Below are 16,378 nucleotides of genomic sequence, written 5' to 3' on the forward strand. Positions count from 1 at the left end.
CTGAGGATCTGTTACCATTAGACACCTTTGGCAGACATTTAAACAGCTTTAAATCTGCTCTCTATCCAAATTGTATTATGATTGAGGCTGAAAGGTTGTGTTGTTTGTGCCACCAGGCGGAGCGTTTGAGGTGAAGCAGCATGCATTCTTCACAGAGCTGGACTGGAACAGTCTGCTGAGGCAGAAGGCAGAGTTTATCCCTCACCTGGAGTCAGAGGAGGACACCAGCTACTTTGATAGTAGGCTCCTCTGGATTTATACGTCTGTAAAGTACAGCAGTGACATCAATATTAGCTTTATGGCTTGTACAATAATTTTCTGACACCGTTCCAGTTAGAAATGTGTTTTTTATGTTGAACTGACAGCTCATATATTTCATCTCCTCCGTCTCTCTCTCTCTCTCTCTCTCTCTCTCGCTCTCTTCCCTGCCAGCCCGCTCAGATCGGTATCATCACATCAATACGTATGACGAGGATGACACCAATGACGATGAGCCAGTGGAGATCAGACAGTTCTCTTCCTGTTCTCCTCGTTTCAGCAAGGTTTGACTTTGTCTCTCCCTGACACCCTCTCCTCTTTCATCTCCCTCTTACTCTGTCAGTCTTTTACTTTTTTTATCCTCACTGTACCAAACAGTTTTATTTTGTTACTTTGGAATATTTAACTCTCTCCACTCTCTCTTTCTTGCCCCCTAAAAAAGAGAAAATCATCACACATCCTCATCCAGCACCAGCCCTTTATAATTATGAGACAGGGACAATCAACTTACTTCTTTTCTACACTATGGACCTATTTGCACATTTTTACATATACATACTTATTTATTGCAGAGTTTTATTGTTTTCTTATTGTTTTTATTGTTACATATTAACACATTTCATATTTTTATCTTTTCTTCCTCTTCTTACACACTGTAGGAATTTGAGAAAATTTCAAGAATTACAGCAGCAAAGTGGATAGCAAAAAACAATAAATAGTAAACAGCAGTATAAACTAGAAATATAAGAGGTATTACCAAATAAGCAAGTAAAAAAATAAAATAAAGTATCAACCACTTACAGTATAAACAAGTAGAAATATAAGAAATATTAACAATTAAAAGAAAACTAATATTACTAATAAGTAGACTTTGACTTTTAACTGTATTGAATAAATGAGGAGAAGAGTTGTTTGATCCATTTGGTGCAGACTAAGGGGGAAAAAAATTAAAAATGTTGCACTTTAGTTCAGGAGTGAACAAGAAGTTATACAGACTGACAGCTTGGACGGTTTTGGCGTTATCAGGACCTATCTGGGGAATGACAGCAGCTCTTGAATGCTTCTCAAGTGTACAATAATGTTTTTGACGTCAAAGAAATAACATTATTACTATTGTTAGACTGCAAATCGACCACATGTTATGAATAATGACTAATGCGCTAAATGAACTGACAATGTGCGCAGGCACAGCATAAATAACAGCTTGTGACCTTTTAATCAGGGTTAATACTTAATATCACTGACGTACATACGTGTTACTGTGGCTACCAAAGGATTTTTATATATGGTCTTATACAGATCACTTCCTGAACAGTTTTAACAATCAGCAGATTTTCAGCTTTTGAAAGCATTCTAAAATCACATATCTGCTATAATAAGTGCACTCCATTTCATAAAATTCTGTGGTTTGATAAAATGGCACCACAATCTGCTGGTTGTTCAGCACCAGGGTTCAACTGACAGCTTTCACGCCAGACAAAATTACCCTTTTTAAAACGGACCTGAGTTTGTTTTTAACCAACCATACGGGTTAGGTTTGAAAGCAGTTTTACTGTACAGAGGGCAGCAGCAGAAGGCTGGACTCAGGTCCATGCTGTGCTGCTGTAACTGTTACACCATTTATTCTTATTCCTGCTGTCTCCAGTTTCTATTTTAAGCCACCCAGAGGCCCACATATCTTTAATCTCAAGGCCTCGCTCCACAGATGTGTGTGGTGTTTAATGACCCAGACAATCTTTCATCCTTTTTTTTCTCTTCTCATACACTCTTTTCTTGGCCAAATGTCTTTTAATTCTGTGTCTCTCTCACAGTGTGCCAGCGTGTTCTTACTGTCACACGTTCCCTCTCGGGTGGGATTTTCTCACCTCCTGCTGTCTTTTTTTCTCTCTCAACCCTCTCCCACTTCCATCGTCTCTCCCTCTCTCTCACACGCTCTGTCTTTCCATCTGCCTTCCCTCTGTCTTTCACCTGGTCCGTCCTCTCATGTTTGGGTTGTGAGATCATGAAGGAGCTCTTTAGAAAATCCAAAGTGCCTCATTGAGGGGCTCCATTTCAATTAAATTTGAGATCTATTTGAAGTTACAATCGAGGGCTTTTGAGTGGCCTCGCTCAAGCAGAGCAGGTGAACAAAGACTTCTGCTGAATGCACACACATAATGAGGTCTGCAGTGATTACACGCACACATTAATTTAATTTATTATAGTTTATTAATGTAGAGCTGCAATGAGTAGTTGAATCATCAAATTGTCAATGATAGAAATTAGTCATTTTTAAAGAAAAAGGGCCTGAAATTCACAGGTTTCAGCTTCTCCAGTTCACAGTTAAGCAATAAGCCCCAAGATGCCATGGTTTACAGTGATTTAAGAACCGCTAAGGGATGTTATTAGGTATGACACAGAGTGGGGATTATTGCATTTATAAACCGATTACTAAGTATACCTGGAAAGATAAGATGAGATAGGATATTCCTTTGTTGATCCCCAGGAGGGAAATTCAGGTGTAAAAAAAAAGAGTGTGATAATAAATAGAATTAAATAAAAATAGAACTATAAGGCAGCATCAAACAACAAAGACTCTTCATCCACTAGTGGTGTGCAAAAATTTGTGGTGTAAGTCATATGAGAGTGGCAGTGAAGTGAAACTATAATAATATAAGGGAAAAATGTACGGTATATATACATATATGTGCGTTTCATAAATGTTTCATAAAATAAAGACACAGCAACAAAGAAATGCAATAATTTATTGATAACATCATTCTCCTACCAAGCACTGTAGACATTTGGCAGAATGGTTGCCTAGCAACACATAGATGCAGCATGCTTAAAGACCAGAGTGATAATTAACATTTATCTGCATATCTCCAGTAATTGTGCAGCTCACATATGTCAGCTCTGCTCTCTGCTGTGACTGTTTTTTTGACTGTTTATCTCAAAAGACAAAACTTGCAATATGTTTGAACACTTTTTTCCTCCATTTTGTTAGATATCTGACACATCAGACAAATAAGAAATGACAAAATATATGGTTAAGTGGACACTCAAGGTAAAAAAAAAAAACACACAGGAGGTCACAGAGGAAATATAAAGTAGTATAAAAAAGAATGAAAAAAGGGCAGACCTGGTGGAGTATTACTTTCTGGTTATGTAGCTTGCACTCTCTGTTGTTGTTTTCCGGGGAAATAGTCTCCAGAAATGTATGGAGCCATACTGGCATCCTGTGAATAGCAATCAGTCTTTTGGCTGATGTACAGTTGGTTGATGTTATTTGTTTATTTTGTTTAGACCAGGTTAGCAGTGTTTGCCTCTTGATTTGTATAGTTCAAGTGATTTTTGGTTTTATGCCCTGACAACTCATGTCAACCATTTACATTTTCAAATTTTGTATCACCTTTGGTATGATATTAAATGATATATATTTTCTGAAATGTACCACACTAAGGCCATATGGTCACATTTTTGATTTTGCCAATCCTCCTTTTGTTTTGTATTTATTGAAATTGAAATCTAATTCATTCTTGAGGGACACTGAGGAAAACCATCATATCAATGCAAAACATCAATTACCCTATCTACCTTTTGTAATAATAATAATACACTTATTTATATGGCACCTTTCATACATGACATGCTGTACAAAGTGCTTTACAACAAAGAAATTACAGATACCAAGCTTCACATTGAACATGAATAAAAATGAACATATTAAAAGCATTACATTTATACAATGGAAGTTGAATATAGATAAATATAGATAATAAAAAGCACAACAGAGCAACTTAATCAGTACTTTACAATTATGTGAATTGTATTATAAGGCAAAGGGAAACAAGTTTATTTATTTAGCAGATTTCAAACACAGAGGCACAATTAAACACAATTAAAAGTGTTTTTCAAAAGAGCAGTAGCAAACAGAAAAGTTTTAAGCCTTCATGATAATATATTATATTATATTGTAATATCAGTAGTTGCAACAAAAAAAATGCTCCACTGCTGTAACCTCCACTCAGCATTTTAATTCTTCCAGAGCTGTTAATTACCACTAACAGACCAGGTGATGATTGATCTGACTTTGTCCACCTGCAGGTGTACAGCAGCATGGAACATCTGTCTCAGCTGGAGCAGAAAGCGACGACCTCCGTGTCTCGCCGGGAGCACAAGGGCCCGCGGGAGGACAAGGTGACCAAGAGAGAGAGCCTGGGGAGCTTCAGCATGAGAGATAAGAGCTGGAGGACCGGATCTCCTGAGATGTGAGTATTGACTGAGAGGGTCATGGAGGCATGTATGTAAATGAGGCGGGATGTTCTGTATCTTAAGATAGGACTGGAGGGTTTTTTCTCTTTCAGCAGCCTGGCTGTCACATACCCCCAGTGTGCCTGAATAACTTTCTAAATCTCACTGACACCAATTGTGACACTTCTTGTATAAAAAGAACTTTGTGCGAGAGTTCACAGTCACTTTGAGTCAACAACAGGCGATCCCACCTCTGCAAACTTTGGAAAGTAGGAAAATGTAATTGGACAGCTGGTTCATCTGACTCATTGAAATCCAATATGTCTCTGATGTGTCACGTTCTCATCTTTGAGTGAACATGCAAATGTAGATGATTTTATCAATCGAATCCAGTGCGTCCTTTTCCATTAAAGACACACAAAATGATAATTACTGGTCATTTGAGTCAAGCCAAGTCAAAGTTTATTTATAGAGCACATTGAAAAACAACCTCAGTTGACCAAAGTGCTGTACAGTGATTAAAATACAGTAAAATCATACACAAATACAGTAATAAATGAAAAATAATGAAAACAATAAAATAATACTAAATCAATAAAACAATAGAATAGTAATAAAAAAAATCATTTTAAAAACAGAGTTAGAGTTAAAAAGGGAAATAAAAGAGTAAAAAGTAAAAAGCCAAGGATTCTTGCCTAGCTGGGACTGAACGCCAAGGAGAATAAATAGGTTTTTAATAATGTTTTGTTTTCTCTGGAGTTTACTGATTGATCATTTGACAGTTATTAGTGTTCTGTTATCGTCAATATCAAGCTGGTCAACATCTGTCGACCGTGGTAGTGATTATTCCTATTGGACTGAAAAAAAGACCTCATTACCCGGCATGAAGGCTTTTAGTTTTTAGCCCTTCAAAATGAAAAATTTACGCTTATTCTGGGATCCAGATTCATTAAACATAATTCTGCAGTTTGCCTGCTGTGCTTTGAAGCAGCTTGCACAGACTGCAACCTGCTGAATCCAGACCACATATTATTAACTGACACATTTACAGTTGAGAGTACACAGCTACAACAGATTGCTAATAACTCCATTTCACCTCAATCATTGGGAAGCATACATCTGGATTGCCATTTCTCTACATTCACATGTAAAATGAAATAATTCATTCATACATTCTGCATTCATAATGGATAGAAAATTTGATAAGGTGAAAGGTGGCTCATCGTTTTTTACCTTACATATTGGATTTTTCCTCTCCCATATCAAGTACGGATTATCATGATCTCGCCGGCTATGATTACTTTTGGGCTACAGCTCATTACATTCATTAATTTCTTTAATTAAAGATGCCCTGTGGAGTTTTTTTTGTAAACTAGCGAAAGGTATTTTTACATTCAGTGTTACTCAATAAAAAATAGTGTGTTGAGCTGCATGCATCATAAAAAATTTGCAAAGCCATTGTGTACATCTATGTTTAATAGGAGGCAGTCTTCTTTTGTTCTGCCTTTGCTGGCGTGTCGCAGAATATCTTGGTGTGCTAGATTGGGTTAAATTCTTGTCATTGCACAATTGAGTACAAGAAATGCAGTTAAGCATCAAAACCAGAAGTGCAAAAACAGTTCAGTTTAGAGAGTTATTACATACAGTATATCTAGTGGTATTATAAACAATAAACAGTAAGGAATAAATATGAATAATTGGATATGGTATTAGCAGTATGAGCAGTACTAACACTGTGAAATGAATAAACTAAGATATATACAGGATGGACAGTAGTTGGTCTATGGGTGGTGTCACCTTGGTGCCGAGTTCAGCACACTGTCCTGTGAGTGGGAGAAGCTGTTCCTGAGCGGCTGGTCCTGGAACAGAGAGTCCTGTAGAGTGTCCCAGGAGGGTAAGACTGTGACTGTGAGGTGTCCCTGCGATGCTGGACGCCCTTCAGAGACACGGCTTGTGCCGGACTGTCAGGGGCAGCAATCTTATCATTTGGTCCATTTGTCGATCAGTGGGATAGTGTGACACCATTGGCAAGAATGTGCATGTGCATCCTTATTTGAGTACAGAATAAAAAACACTCATAGGAAACTTGCTTGATAGGTCAAATACTTCAGAGGGTAAAGAAGTCATGTAAATAATATATTAGCCAAGCTGGCAGCACAGTTCTATAGATCGGTCAGTCCACCACTTAGGTCTGGATTGAAAAATCTCAACAGATGTTGGATGGATTGATGTCCCATTATCGACAGACATTCATGATCCCCAGAGGATAAATCCTGCTGACTTTGATCATTCGCTAACTTATTCTGGTGCACCACAATGTTCATATGTGTGGTTTTAAGTGAAATGTCTTGACAACTCTTGGATGAATTACAATGAAATTTTGTACTCAAATTGGTCATCGTTTCACTTTTCATTTACTGCCACAATCGTGTCAACGTTTCATGTCCAGTGCTTAATTTATGACAAAATACATGCAGAAAAACTCAGTTCTGAAGAACTTCAGCTATACTTTGTGTTGAGTGCTAATTAGCAGATTGTAGCATGCTAACATGGTAAACACCAGCATGTTAATTATTATAAGCAGGTTAGCCATGCTGACATTAGCATTAGCGTCTTGTTGGATAAAGGATTCTTAGATCTTATCTTATATGATCGTGTTTCTGTGTCCTTCTCCTGCAGGAAGCGCCTGTCTTGTTCAGAGTCCCTCTACATGGAGGGGGATGCGAGCCCTCCTCTTGCTGCTCGCAGACGTTTCTCAGCGCTGATGGATACACATCGTTTCGCCTCACCCCAAGACGGTGAGCCGGACTTCCTGACCCGCCAAGTGCCCATAAAGGTCCGTGGAACCTCGCTGGATGGGACCAGTGTGCCCTCACCGAGCCTCCTGGAGCAGAGGAACAGCTTGAAGGAGCTCAACGGAGCAGGTGTGTGAGCAAGGGAAAGTCTCTGATGTGATGGAAGTTTATGAGGATGGAGAGGGAAATGGGAGAAGAAATAAGCAAGAGGGCAGTGATAAAGAATAAAGCAGACTGAGGAAGCAGGGAGGTAAGAGCGGAGGAGGTGAATAAAGCAACCTTTAGTACCTCATTAGATGAGTCAGCGGGAGGCTGGACAATTCACAACATTACTATTTTCACCTATAAATGCTACTTTAAACTTAAATAACTATAATTTCCACCTGACTCCTCACAGACAAATCCCCAAGACACGGAGAGACACCAGGAGTTACCGCGGCCATTGGCACATTATCCCCGGGTCCTGCAGTAGCCGGTCGTGATGTCATGACTCCTCTGTATGACCCTCTGGGGCCCCGGGCCACCAATGACCTAGTCCTCCGCAGGGCGCGCCATCAGCAATTATCTGGTGATGGAGAGAAACGCAACTCCAGAGCAGGGAACAAGGTCATCAAGTCAGCATCTGCCACGGCCCTGTCTGTCATCATACCATCAGGTGAGCAGCGCAAGAAAAGAATAAAATCCTTGTGGAAATATTAGTTTGTGGCACACTAATAAAGTATCTGATTCCTCTGCAGTGGAGCAGCATGGAGGCTTCTCTCCGCTCGCCAGCCCCATGTCTCCCCACTCCTTCTCCTCCAACCCCTCGTCCCGTGACTCGTCACCCAGCAGAGATTTCTGCCCGGCTGTCAGCGTGCTGCGCTCTCCCATCACCATCCACCGCTCCGGAAAGAAGTACGGCTTCACTCTCCGGGCCATCAGGGTCTACATCGGAGACACTGACATCTACAGCGTGCATCACATTGTCTGGGTAAGAAACTTGTTGACGTGTGAACTATTTTGAGATGTCTAGTGCTGGAGCTGAAACCACGTAAAAAAAGGTTGTGACATTTGAGTGTATTTTAAAGTTCAGGTGGCATTAAACATGGATCAGTGAATAAAAAACAGTGCAAAATAGGATGGGGTTTCAGCAGTGTCTAAATCTGTTAAGAAGTTGCTTGATTTAAGTTTTCAGTTCAGATTTCACCAATATATTATTTCTAATCCTCTAGCAGTTAATCTATTTTAAAAAACTAGTATTTTTCCTAGCCAAATTAAAGGGGAATAAATAATACTTTCCTTTAATCTGACACAAATGTAGACAAAAAAAAGAGAGAAAAAAAAAAGATTAAATATTCTATTTATTCTGTCCCTGGTCGGAGCAGTTTTTATGGTTTATGTTCATGATTCATTCCAGCATTTGAGTGATTGCACAAGGAAAGATGTCCCAGCCGCAGTATTTATAAACTCCTTTAAATTGAATCCCAGCATTTACAACTAAAATGTATCTGCAGCTATTAAATGTTGTAAAATATCAGATTTACCTATCATGTAGGCCTAGTGTCCGTAATTCTGTCAAGTTTATTTGGTTAATAACTGAAATTAATGAATCGGTTAATTTAAAAAAACAAATCAGTGGCCCCTGGGGCAAAGCAAGTTCTCTATCCCTGCTGTATCTTAACTGTCTTTATATATATTTTATTAAATTTCTATATTATTCACAAGAGCTTACAGTTATGTCTAGATTTAAACAAAAATAAAATGTAACAGTTATTTTAGGTATAACTGTTGTTAGTCTTTAAAATACTGTATAAGAATAAAGTACTGCACACTATATATAAGTGATCTTTATGATCTGTTATGAATGTTCTGTGTGTCTTGGCAGCATGTGGAGGACGGTGGCCCTGCACAGGAAGCTGGCCTGTGTGCTGGTGACCTCATCACCCACGTCAACGGGGAGTCTGTCCACGGTCTGGTCCACACTGAAGTGGTAGAGCTCATCCTCAAGGTGGGCAGCAACATGCTTTCATTCATAGGCATTAATATTTCTGTTTAATTCTTCTATTTCGGTCAATGAAAGGCCATTTAAAGCTTAAAGGAAAGGCTATTCATGTACTTAATTAAAGTACTTTTACAAACCCACATCAACTTTGCTAATTTATTCTGTAAATAAAGGTAACATTTTCTTTATCAGTTTTCGTAGGATACAAAAACTTGATAGTGGATAATTATAAGGATCTGTGTCGAAATAATTTAATATTTTTGATCTGTGTAGAGTGGAAACAAGGTGACTGTGACGACCACGCCCTTTGAGAACACCTCCATTAAAGTGGGTCCTGCCCGCAAGGCCAGCTACAAATGTAAGATGGCCCGACGGAACAAGAGGACCATGGGCAAGGACAGCCAGGAGAGGTGGGAGCTCACACAGCTGCAGCACTGCAAGGACAGTGATATAGATGATAGATGATGTAAATGTCTTGTATCACGATGTAAAATAAAATACAATTATAAAGAAGTTGGGGCTACATGGTTGGGTGAACTCCAGCCCAGATAAGCGATTAAGGATAAAGAATGAATGAATAAAGGAGTTTGTTTGTTTTTTATATTATTTACAGTGCAAAATGTTCAGTAACTCTGAATTTTGACTATCTTTGTGTAGGTATTACTATGATTATTTTGATATCCTTATTGATACTATTTGCAATAAGTTGGTGCAAAAGATGTGATATGAAAAGAATGTATGAGGCACAAGAAACGGCTCACAAGAAGGTCTGATATTCTTGATTTTAGTGTGATGTGTCCCAGTAAAGTAAAAAATATTACCATAAAATGTATGTATGATGTATGTATGTTACTTTTCTTCCTGTTTCTCCTGCAGTAAGAAGCGCAACTCCTTGTTTCGTAAGATCACAAAGCAGTCGAATCTGCTGCACACCAGCCGCAGCCTGTCCTCTCTGAATCGCTCTCTGTCCTCCAGTGAGAGTCTTCCTGGGTCCCCAACTCACAGCTTGTCTGCCCGGTCCCCGACTCAGGGCTACCGCTCCACCCCTGAGCCCTCATATCTGGGTAGGACACTGGAGCTAAACAAGAGTAGTGTTCAAAAACAAGCAGTCTGATGGATCCATTGATATTAGACATATTTGATTAAAAAACGCACAGAAAACCGATAGACATATTTTAAAAAAACATTCGTAATTATCTAAATTGACAGACAAGAAAGTGAACTTTTACAGCCAGAAGTGGTACTAGCCCAAATCCCCAGTACTTTTAAATCAAAAGTCTGTCTTTTCCTTTAGGATTTTTTGTATCTTAATAAAAAAAATCTTAATAGATGTTTTCTGCTCTCTGGGTCCCTTTAGGTGCTTCCTCCCAGAACAGCTCTCCAGCTTCCAGCACTCCAAACTCCCCTGCTCCCTCTCAGCACATGAGGCCCAGCTCCCTGCACGGGCTCTCCCCTAAACTCCACCGCCAGTATCGATCGGCCCGTTGTAAGTCTGCAGGTAACATCCCTCTGTCCCCGCTGGCCCACACACCTTCCCCAACCCAGTCTTCGCCTCCACCATTGCCTGGCCACACTGTCGGGAGCTCCAACACCACTCAGTCATTTCCTGTCAAGCTCCACTCCTCGCCACCGGTGGTCCGTCCCAGGCCCAAGAGTGCTGAACCCCCTCGATCACCCCTTCTCAAACGGGTGCAGTCAGCAGAGAAGCTGGGCTCGCCTCTGACCCAGTCCAGCTCTACAGGAGGGCTGGGGGGTCCGCTGAGGAAGCACAGCCTTGAGGTGCAGCACTCTGAGTACCGTAAGGATGCCTTCCTCTGTGAGCTCGGCCTCCAGAGCCTGCTGGAGACGGACGGGGAAAACTTGCCTCCTAATCCTCCTCCCCTGCCCTCATCCTCTACGTCACCAGAGACCGGCGTCCTGAAGCCTGTGAGGAGACTCGGGAGACAGGAGTCACCGCTTAGCAGGGAAACACTGCTGGCTGGGAGGGAGAGGGAAGAGAGGGAGAGAGGAAGGGAAAGGGAGAAAGAGAGGGACACTGACACCGGGTCAGTCCTGGAGAGACTGGGTCGGGTTGGAGCTACAGTAACCCAGTCATCATTAACAAGAAAACCTCATACAAGTGAGCTGGCCTTCAGCTCACAGGCTGGCCACAGCTCCAGAGTAAACACAGAAGCCACTAAAGCTACGACTCCTAGCACCCCTACCAAAACAACAGGAAGCCTAGGTGGTCAAAAGGGACTTGAAAAGATCCCCCAGAGTCCGTCAGACTTACCTTCAAAACAGCAAGAATCTAAGGCAGCAGAGAAAAGTGTGTTACCTAATAGAAAAGACCCCCAGGAGCAGCTGTGGGGAAGAACTGAACCAAAACAGGAAACAGACAACAGGAGTCGTCCAGGTTTAGCTGCTGCTGCCTTCAACAAGAGCTCTAATTCAATTCCAGATAAACACATCGGCATCAACGCGACAGTGAAAACAGTTCCTCTCAGCATGAACAAAACCTTTAAGCCATCAGGTATGGGAGACAGCCTGAGGAAGGCCGGAGCAGAGAGCAGTGACTCCAGGACTCCAGATTTTGGGTCGAAAAGCCCCAAACTCCCCACACGCGTTCTCGCTCCTGTCGTCCCCCCACATGGGCAGCCGCTGTCACTGGGCAAGGTGAGGCAGGGACTAGGACCTGTCAACTGCTACAGAGGAACCCTCGACTGGGAGGACAAGTGTCGCCTGGAGGTGGTGGAGGAGCATTCACCTTCGCCGTCTCCCTCCCCGACTTCTGTCACCCCCTCCCTCTGCGGACCTTCCCTGTGTAAGTCGCGGCCTGTCTCTCCCGGCGACAAGACGAGCTTCGTCAGCCAGCTGACCACCGTGGCCAAAAACGTCCTTGGGCCAATCAAGCTCGGCTCCCAGGAGGGGTCCAAGAACAAAGATCAGCAGACTAAAGCAGCGGAGGAGAGGCAAGGAAGCGCAGCAGGAAAGTCTGACACTCCTGCTGGAGGTCGAGTGATCGTTGGGGCGGCCGTGGTGACCAAAAGTCCCGCCGGCTCACCGATAGAGAGGGCTGCAACAGGTAGCAGCCAGCAGAAGATGTGACCCCATGGGGTCCCTAAACGGGACTCTAATAAAAAAATGCCTTTTTTTGGAAGAACAATGCAACAGAAGTCAAGCACTTAAAAACAATGTACATTCCAGTTTCAGAGTATATAAAATGTTATTTATTGATTCCAATTATTGACTGATTCTAACTTAAAACCAGGAGTGGAATAATCTGTAAAGGTGCATTATCTGTTGATTTTCTATTATAAAGTATTTAATAAGAAGACTCTTAATGTAACGTGGAACACTTTATCAGATGTATATGTGTGTGGGTCTATGTGAACGCATGTCATATGGTATGTACTGTACATGTATTATAGGGACAAGAAGGTCAAAAAGTGCTTTACAGATCAAAACATGCTGAAAACTGTGAATACCAAAATCCAGTCACTCTATTTTGTCTTTCAACCAGCCCTTTGTTCTTTTCCTGCTTATCATACAAGACAATGATGAACTGAGTCACAGTCTTATTGTAATATTTACAGCAAAGCAACATGTCTGACACATAGTTCTGCTTCAGCAACAAGATGATTAAGCTCATTTCTTCCTCATGCAGCAGTTTACTGAGTTGCTGTGCACGGTCAGACCAAGTCAAAGCAGGCACTCTGTCAGTGGACGTCACGTCAAGCTCTGTCTGACGCTGGAGATTTTGGGTGTGTGTGTGTGTGTGTGTGTATGTGAGAGAGAGAAGAGAGAGAGAGAGAAAAGCCACCTTGGGTCTATTTCTGGTGGTTCTTGAAGGCTGTGTCCTTCTGCAGAGGAAAGCGTGTTTGACAGAGCTTGGGCTCAGCGCTTATCTCCCGTTAGCAGGAGGGCCACCACAGCCCGACACACACACATAAACACACACACTCACACTGGCACAGCAGTGTCAGCAGCTGATTTTCATGCATTTAAATCCATGCCCCCGTGGTCCGTGTGAGTGTGTGCGTGTTAAGGAGTGTGTGAGGACGTGTGTGTCTTTTCGAGGGGTAATTACACTCAGCACGGTTGACTCAGCAAGGGTCACGGCAGAAACCAAACTGGAAATAAACATGCAGTTAGGATCCAGTAGGGATGGGAATTACTAAGATTTTATTGATACCAATGCCTCACAAATTCTGCTTATCAGTCCAATTCTTTATTGATTCCTTCCTTCAGCGGCAACTCTTTTATTATCTCTGAGTCTGAAGAGGAAATGAGAGAACATTTGTACAGCATAGTGGTTTAGTACTTGAGATCGGTCTTTCTGAAGGTCTTGTCTCAGTCTCAGACAAAGAAGACTCAGGATAAAGTGTGTCATTAACTTACACATTTTCTGATTCTTAACATCACTATAATTGGATGTAAAACTTCCTATTTCAAATGCAACCAATAACTTGGCCTATTCCTAATTTGAAATGTGTGTTATTGTTAACATCCCCATTTCACAAGCAGCACTGTTGTCATCTGTTTTTGTGAAATGAAGCCACACTTTGGACAGTTTTGTCCTCCCTCCCACAACTCTTATTGCAAGTTTCCAGACACACAAGTTTGACGTCATTGCGAGAAAAACATGCTGGCATGGATAAAGGGAATTCACAAGCTCTGAGGTGTACAATTATGATGAATCGTACAATTTGAAACCACTTTTCAATTGAAACCGCTTCTCTGTTCCTGTCCCTCGGATCCAGTCAGAGTTACAGGCTTTGCTGAATGCTTTGCTACTTTATAAACAAATCACACATGCACAGTGATGATAACTTATGTGGATATAATATAAATATATATATTTAAAAAAAATGTAAGCACATATACAGTGAACCCATGTGTTGTTTTGAGCCAAACCAGGAGAAGCAGGCAGTCATGGATGTAGCATACTGTAATGTGTTTGTTAAAGGGCTCTTTAGCTGAGGTAGGATTGTGGGTATGGGCATGGTACAGTTTAGTATATCACAATGAACCTGTTGCTGTAAAAACAAGGTCATCTGCAGTATAATCAGAATGTTAGGTCATTAGGTAACAAGCTTAGGTAGTCAAGGTTTGATTCATGTAAAGCTCACATTTTGCTATGTAACATACTGATAAAGGTTTTGGATATAATCTCAGCAGGAGTGCTGAGAAGGATAAAGTGTTCACTGGAAAAACGACTCTCCTCCCACTGCTAGTATTCATCCCAAGTTCATTCCCAGTAACTATCCAGTGTACATAATCTTATGCAAATCATTTACAGCTGTGTGTGAGGACTGCTGTCACTGTACTGCTACTAGGTGGTTTAATGAAGAAAGTTTCTGGGGTTAAATCCTTCTTTGATTGGATGCATCATTTTCTGACAGTGTTTGATTAAATCGACTTTGATTCTTCTATCAGCTCAAACGTAAACAGATTCAACCAACAAACAGAAACTTCACACAGAGGCAGTAGTTTAAAGACGTACATTTATTTTCGAGTCCAAAAGGGAAAACGTTTAAAGTTTGTTCTCCATCTGTTTTGCGTGATACTTCCTGCACAGTTCTGTTGAGAGCTTGTTGTTCTACATTGTTTTGGTTTTTATCTGTCTTAAAAAATTAAAACAATGAGCTGGAAGCAGCTAAAAGCTGTGCACAGCTACAAAGTAGGAAGTTGTTTTGTGGTATTGGCTGATGTTTTTTTTTTTAAGAAAATCAGTCATTACTATTAAAATTACGTTTTTTAAAGGATTACTTCAGCCATTTGTATATCGATTACTCACCCTGTGTTACTTTAAATTCTTGTTCGTTTTAGAGATCCCAAAACTAAGAAAATTCCTAATAAATTGAAGTTAATAGAGGCCACTTTTAACAGCAAAAATGTTATCAAATCATCAGTTTAATAACTCTAACACAGCTTCTGCAGGATTATCCAAGTCACATTTTTCCAGCTGTATGCTCAGAACTTTTCAAACAAATGCATTTTTACTAACATCTTATTATGCAAAAAAACATTCTATTTAAAACACTTCAACATAAACAGTTTCACGCCTGCAAAGTTTTAAATAGTGAGGTTTTGCAGACTCCATTTATTTTAATTCAACACGGATTTTCTCCATTTTTAGATTCTAATTCTCCATGCAGGCATGCATGAAAAACTAAATTAATCAATTAGGTAGCACAATGCGAGTAATTCAGATAACAAATAATACTTTTGGGGGTGAATAATTTCTTTAATGCAATATAGATTGATTTGAATCTATTTAAAAGGATGTTGTCGATCCATCCTCAAATCTAACATTACAAAGATTGTCACTGTACTCTACTGCCCTCCAGTGGGTTAAAACATCAACTGCTAAACATGTTTTCATAAATTGTTCATCAATAATCCACTGGAGTGAGAGTTTCTCTAATGGAGCCAAGACCAGTAAAACACTGCAGTAATTAGCCATAGGGTTACTCAATATGCATTTATGTTTCTATGACAAAATATTTGCAGTAATTATCAAATGAACACTTGAAACATGAATTTATTGCTTTTCTGTTGTTGTGTTCTTCACGTGACTGTTAATTATATCTTCTGGAATAGGGATTGACATTTTTAATATGATATACTGTCTTATATATTCTACTGATAGGATGGAGTTCTTTTATATCTTGATGTAATAAACAAGTTGTCAGGTGAGCTCTGAGCACCTGATTCAGAAAACTAACTGTAATGTAATCTTATACAGCTTTTCTGCCCACTTTCAGGCATTTTCCCAATCAATGGTGTCTATACTAGTGTTACATGTTTGAGAATTTCTTTTTTTTCTATTTGTGATTGACAGAGAGAGTAGAATAAATGCACTTTATTTGAGGAAAAAAAATCTTAATTTGATGGTATTGTTTGTAAGTTACTTTGAAGAAAAATATACTGTATACAAATATGGATTCTACAAATGAACACTAAAGTCCAAATATAAAAACATTCCACATTTCTCTGTTCACTGAAAACTGTATTTATTTGTACAATGGGGCATTTTTTGTTTGTGATAGATGTGATTCAAATGCAGACACCTGAAGTGCAGTATGTGGAATAAAATTCTGAGATTTGTTCCAAAACTTTGCCGCCT

General features: G+C 40.3%; 1 protein-coding gene across 1 annotated transcript in view; it reads left to right on the forward strand.

Moving 5' to 3' along the window:
• The window catches only part of mast1a (microtubule associated serine/threonine kinase 1a), an 84,796-nt gene extending 68,429 nt beyond the window's left edge, over positions 1-16,367 (forward strand). Inside the window, exons 18-27 of the mRNA XM_059338922.1 lie at positions 117-239; positions 433-542; positions 4,345-4,508; positions 7,171-7,415; positions 7,684-7,941; positions 8,024-8,256; positions 9,151-9,273; positions 9,541-9,677; positions 10,144-10,331; positions 10,625-16,367. Of these exons, the coding sequence (XP_059194905.1) occupies positions 117-239; positions 433-542; positions 4,345-4,508; positions 7,171-7,415; positions 7,684-7,941; positions 8,024-8,256; positions 9,151-9,273; positions 9,541-9,677; positions 10,144-10,331; positions 10,625-12,354 (3,311 nt within the window). The 3' untranslated portion in view covers positions 12,355-16,367. The remainder of the gene's footprint in view (positions 1-116; positions 240-432; positions 543-4,344; positions 4,509-7,170; positions 7,416-7,683; positions 7,942-8,023; positions 8,257-9,150; positions 9,274-9,540; positions 9,678-10,143; positions 10,332-10,624) is intronic.
• The last annotated feature ends 11 nt before the right edge of the window (positions 16,368-16,378 follow it).

Source organism: Centropristis striata, chromosome 1, assembly GCF_030273125.1.
Source record: "Centropristis striata isolate RG_2023a ecotype Rhode Island chromosome 1, C.striata_1.0, whole genome shotgun sequence".
Lineage (NCBI taxonomy): Eukaryota > Metazoa > Chordata > Actinopteri > Perciformes > Serranidae > Centropristis > Centropristis striata.